At 31.3% G+C, this 6507-nt stretch overlaps 1 protein-coding gene across 3 annotated transcripts in view; it reads left to right on the top strand.

The window, feature by feature from the left end:
• Positions 1-2428: 2428 nt before the first annotated feature.
• LOC119568903 overlaps positions 2429-6507 on the top strand; it is a 6412-nt gene continuing 2333 nt past the window's right edge. Inside the window, exons 1-3 of one of the 3 annotated variants that reach the window (XM_037917302.1) lie at positions 2429-2476; positions 4841-4922; positions 6223-6393. In XM_037917302.1, coding sequence (XP_037773230.1) covers positions 4854-4922; positions 6223-6393 — 240 coding nt within the window. In that variant the 5' untranslated portion in view covers positions 2429-2476; positions 4841-4853. Of the gene's footprint in view, positions 2477-2498; positions 2518-2577; positions 2597-4840; positions 4923-6222; positions 6394-6507 lie in introns of those variants that run through there. The other 2 variants (XM_037917304.1, XM_037917303.1) reach the window with 2 other exon arrangements.

Raw genomic sequence — 6507 nt, 5'->3', positions numbered from 1 at the left:
AAAAAAAAAAAAAAAAAAAAAAAACAGACCCTCCATTCTCACTTTTTTTCCTTCTTTTTCTGGAATTCGCTTTGAATTAGATCCTATGGGAGCTTCCGCGCTCTTCCGCTCTGCTGGTTAGAGCTTAGAGGCTTAGAGAGAAACAAAAAGAGCAATTATTGTATTATTTGCTGAATGACCTGGTGACGTCATGCGCCTTCAGAGTGTCAATCATCATGACTATGATACGCGATACAACCATAGCGACGAAGAACAATAACAGCAGAGATAAGCAGAAGATATCAGTAGAGATAATAATGATGATTATGATAATAATAGTAATAATGATGACTACGATAATAATAACAGTAATAATAACAGTAATAAAGATGATTATGATAATAGTAAAAATAATGATTATGATAATAATAGTAATAATAACAGTAATAATAATGGTAATAATGAGGATTATGATAATAATAGCAATAATGGTGACGATAATGATAAATGTATTACTGATAATACTGTTAATGATAACAAAAGTGATGACGATGATGATAATGATAATAACAATAATAAGGATAACAATGATAATAATCTTGATAATAACAATAAAATGATGATTATGATGATGATAATGATAATGATGATGATACTACTACTACTACTACTAATAATAATAATAATATTAATAATAATAATAATGATAATAACTGTGATGATAATAATGATAATGATAATGATGATAATGATGGTGATGAAGACAACAATAATAATTATAATTGTAATGACAATATTGATAATAATAATAATAATAATAATAATAATAATAATAATAATAATAATAAATGAAATAATAGAATAATAATGAGGATAACAACAATAATTATAATAATAATGATAACAATAATAATTCTTGTTGTTTTTGTTGTTATTATTATTATTATTATTATTATTATTATTATTATTATCATTATCATTATCATTATTATTATTATTATTATTATCATTATTATTATTATTATTATTATTGCTGCTGTTATTATAATGAATATCATTAATATCATTATCATTACCATTACTATGATAATGATTACAGTCATACTAATGATAATGATGATGATAATAATAATAATAATAGTAACAATGATAATAATAATAATAATTATTATTATTATTATTATTACTATCATTATTATTATTATAGCAATAATAACACTAATAACAATAATAGTATTAATAACAATGATAATGATAATAACGATTATAACAGTAATAAAAGTATTAATCATAATTTTGGTGATGGCACTATAATAATAAAATAACGGTTATAATGATAATAATAATGACGATGAAAATTAAAAAAAAAAATAATAATAATGAAAATAACATCGACAACAACGACAACAACAAAACCTATGACAAATGAAAAACATTTATATAAAAATAATCTGAACTTAAATACTACTTTATCTGCTCCGGTCAAAAGGGGTTTATCTGGGTCCCCTTTATTAGGGCTTCGAGGGGAATAGAAATCACACCTTGCCATGTCGCACACACACACATAGACATACATGCCGATGTGTATACATATATATATATATATATATATATATATATATATATATATATATATATATATATGTGTGTGTGTGTGTGTGTGTGTGTGTGTGTGTGTGTGTGTGTGTGTGTGTGTACATATACATATATATATACACATATATTGCTTATGTATATAATATATATATGTATGTATATATGTATATATGTGTTTGAGTGTGTTTATATGTATATGTTATAAATACATGTGTATGTATGAATATATATATATATATATATATATATATATATATATATATATATATATATATATATATAATATATTATATATATATAATATATATATATATATATATATATATATATATATATATGTGTGTGTGTGTGTGTGTGTGTGTGTGTGTGTGTGTGTGTGTGTGTGTGTGTGTGTTTTCCTACCTTAAATTTAGCCTCCTGACCACAGCCAGTGGAGGCGCGTAGGCCGTTTCCCTTTGAAAACTAATATCTGAAGGATAAACTAGTCTAAATTTCCAAACATTACATATTTATATTCTTAAATGTCATTCACATTCTCTTATTTAAGATATAGATGTGTTTACTAAATTTCTATTCAAAAGACTAATGCCAATACAATATTAAAATTCCCTCGCCCACGATGGCAACGTTCGTACACCTCGCGTTGCCACCTCCTCTAGTAAACAAAAATTTGGAAATTATGACTCTTCATTGACAGCATACGTCTAGCGTACATATATTAAATCTCCACATGCAAGTTTAATGTTAAACATCAATGGTAAAACCCTTCACACCCACATTTCTTCCGCTGGTTATGAATATTCGTGTATCCTGGAGGCGAGTTCCCAGTTAGTGAAATATATCTAATTTTAGTTGTCAGTGCGAAGAGTGCGTCGTGGGGTTGGCACCTATTAGTATTGTGGTGTGTATATATACTTGAAATTGAACGTGAAAAGTGTAGAGGTATTTGAATATGTAACGTAGAAGTGCTAATTTATTCTTACGTTTGACTGTCGTGCGGTACACATGTAACGTCAAGAATGTAAGTGAATGTTTCGATGTTTGAGTAAAATCGAGCATCAACTACACGTACGGGATTGCCACGCACATGGAAATAATCGCTGATTTGCAATCTTGAATTTCATGTGCATTGTCACACGAGGAATATCACGTTCAATGTCACGCAATTATTTTGTCGTTCATTTCCTACTACACGATGATGAAATAGGCTTTTTTGGCAGACGTGTGTATATTAAGGAAAGGAAAAACACGTGAACGTTTGCACCACGATAACGTCCCAGTCACACCCACATGCACCACAGCCCCGCACTTTCCCTTTCAAGCACACACAGTTGTAGGTGTTTAATACACCAATCGCCCACAGCCTGTGATTCCATTTCATCCTTTTTTTATTATTCACTAGGCTGCTTGTTTTATGGATAAAATTTCCAGAATTAATTATTCAAAGATTAGAAGCTTCACTGCCCTACATATCACACCTCGATTTCCTCTTTACTCAGTTGTATCATTGTCGTTTCCGTGAGATACGACGCGATTTTCTCTGCGACTAACATGTGCTTGTGGTATGTTCGTGCGCGCGCGCGCGCGCGCGTGTATGTGTGTGCGTGTGTGGGTCAGTGTATGTGCGCGCGCGCGTGTGCGTGTGTGTATGGGTGTGTTCCTTAAATTTAGCTCCACGACCCCTAACTAGTGGAGGCTCCGGCGATTGTTTCTACAGTTCGTGTTGAAAGGCCGACACAGCTGTGGCACAGATGTGTTCGTTATCAGACCCAAGTGCACTTTCAGGCCACACGACCTGGCAGCGAAGGGAAAGTTTAGAGCATGACACTGAAATGGAGCGGAGTAGCTGTTCATATTTCAGAAAGGAAGGGATACAAGACGATAAGAAGTGAATAGATAAATTAATTTAAATTATTAAAAAACTAACGATTTTTTTTTTATTATTATTATCTTCATCATTATAATTATTACTATAATCATAATTATCATCATCAGCCTCATCATTATCATTAACAGTAATTATTGTAATAATGATTAATATTATTGATATCACCATCTATTCTACCATTATTGTCACTGATGCTAGCATTACTAGCACAACCGCTACATGTTGTTTTCTGCTCTCGTTTTGCTATTACTCATACATATTATTATATGCACGTCCCCCCCCCCCAACCTCCCATCCCCCGTTTTCCGCCTTTGCCTTGAGTTGCCATTTAGTTTTTTTTTCTTTTTTTTTCAAAGAGAAATACAATCATATAAAGAATGATTGATATATTGAAGGTAGATAATATTCAGTTGATATGGTACAATATATTTCAAAATGAGGTGGCCAAAGAAAGTCGCACCATGGAGTACAGGGAAACAACGAACTGTCAATCTGAATAGGAAATAAGCTTGTGCCAGATTTCAGTTGTTGGAAAGTCCCAACACACATACGCGTGTAGGCTGTCTATTTACATATGTATCTGGTAACGATGCATTGTGAGACTGCGTCACCATGTTGATCGAGAACACCTGCTTGTCCGCCTTCACTTCAGACGTCACTAATCTAACTAGAAGCTTTTTTATTTTATTTTTTTTCAAGGATAACTGTAAAATATTTTTTTTATTTGTCTATATTGGTACACCCTTTTATAATTTTTTTTTCATTTACTACGATGACTATTACTTTCAAGGTATTTCTTACTTCTTTAAATATTTTAAGTCAAAATATATTTCTTAATTTTATCGGGATAATGATATGATTATAAATTATCATTGTAGGAAAAATATTAGGCCTAATAATAATGGAAATGTCATAGTGATAAGGTCAATAATAATAGATATTACTGGGAACTATTATTGCGGTCAAACTAATAATGATAATAATATTAATTCTCAAGATAATAATGCTGATGAAAAAGGATAATAAAAATGAGAACAGTAATAGCAATAATAATAATAATAGCAGCAATGGTGATGGTGATGACCATGTTAATAATAATGATAGTAATAATAATATATAGAATAACAAAGATAATAATAATGATAATAACAATGATAATAGTAAAAAATAATAAATAGGAACAGCTATTCAAGAGTAACACGTACATACGTAGTCCTTTTCCATGTTCATTAGAGAACACATCATAAGCGTTTCTAAAACTGGATGAATGTGAAATGTTGAATATATGAATTATAGTGAGTATGGGGATAAAATGTTTGCTTTATATAACGTACGTTTCGTGTCACTGACGTAACCGTAATAAAGGACTTATTCCAGCTAAGCAGCAACCATGGGACTGGTCGTGATCAATACGGGTTACCTGAAAACGAAGTCGGGCATCATGAAGATCATAGAAATCGTAAGTATAAAGCCACATTTTTGCACGTGATTTAACACTGTGAGACAAATACTCTGTGACTTTCACACATGTTATCTCTAGTGCAATCACACACACACACACACACACACACACACACACACACACACACACACACACACACACACACACACACACACACACATACACACACACACATATATATATGTATATATATATATATATATATATATATATATATATATATATTATATATATATATATTTATATATATATAATATATATATATATATATATATATAATATATTAATATATATATATATATATATATATATATATATATATATATATATATATATATATGGCTGCAGTGACGTGCGCGGCTGGGGACCATGAGGGTCGGTCACCCAGCTCGTGCGTGTTCGAGTCGGCACCAAAGGTACGAGATTAACTACTCGGCACAACAGCCGCCAGAACCGAAGTCCTTCGAAAGAATGTTCCGTCCTAGCCCTTTCGGGGGAGTTCGTGACGTGAAGCCGAATCAGTCATCATCAATGATATGTGCGCACACACACACACACACACACACACACACACACACACACACACACACACACACACACATACATACATACATGCATACATGCATACATACATACATACATACATACATACATACATACATACATACATACATACACACATCACACACACACACACACCACGTTTGCTTGCTTGTTTGTGTTTGTATATATATATATATATATATATAATATTAATTATATATATATATATACATGTATATATAATATATATATATATATATATATATAATATATATATATACATGTAATATATATATATATATATATATATATATATATATATGATATTATATATATATATATATATATATATGCATATACATGTACACAAACACACACCACACACACACACACACACACACACACACACACACACCACACACACACACAAAACACACACACACACAACACCACACACACACATATATATATATATAAAATATATATATATATATATATATATATATATATATATATGTACATATCATTTACATATACATACAAATATAATATATATATATATATATATATATATATATATATATATATATATATATATATATATATATATATATATATATATATATATATATATATATATACACACATGTATGTAGATATTTATATATATATTTTCTTCTTTCTTTCTTTATTTCTTTCTTTCTTTCTTTCTTTCTTTAAATACCCACACAATTAAAGTAAGCCCCTCCCCCAGGTGTGCGTGGCCTGCGCCTTCGGCCTCCTCCGCGTGAGCTCCCACGTCTGCGGCCACACCAAGGACTCGCATTTCCTCGGCGTGGGAGTCCTCGTGGCCGCCATGATGGTCACGCCGCTGCTCCTCATCTCGTACATGATGGGCAAGATGCAGATCCAGAACACGTACCTGGTATGAGGCGCGAGGAGGAGGCGTTGAGGGATAGTGGGGGAGATGGTGGTGGAGGTGGTGAGGGTGATGATGGTGGAGATGGTGATACTGTTGAGAGATAGTGTGGATGATGAT

This window comes from Penaeus monodon, unplaced genomic scaffold, assembly GCF_015228065.2.
Source record: "Penaeus monodon isolate SGIC_2016 unplaced genomic scaffold, NSTDA_Pmon_1 PmonScaffold_11432, whole genome shotgun sequence".
In the NCBI taxonomy this organism is placed as follows: Eukaryota; Metazoa; Arthropoda; class Malacostraca; order Decapoda; family Penaeidae; genus Penaeus; species Penaeus monodon.
The sequence above is the reverse complement of the archived record's forward strand: the minus strand, read 5'-3'. Positions and strand labels throughout refer to the sequence as shown.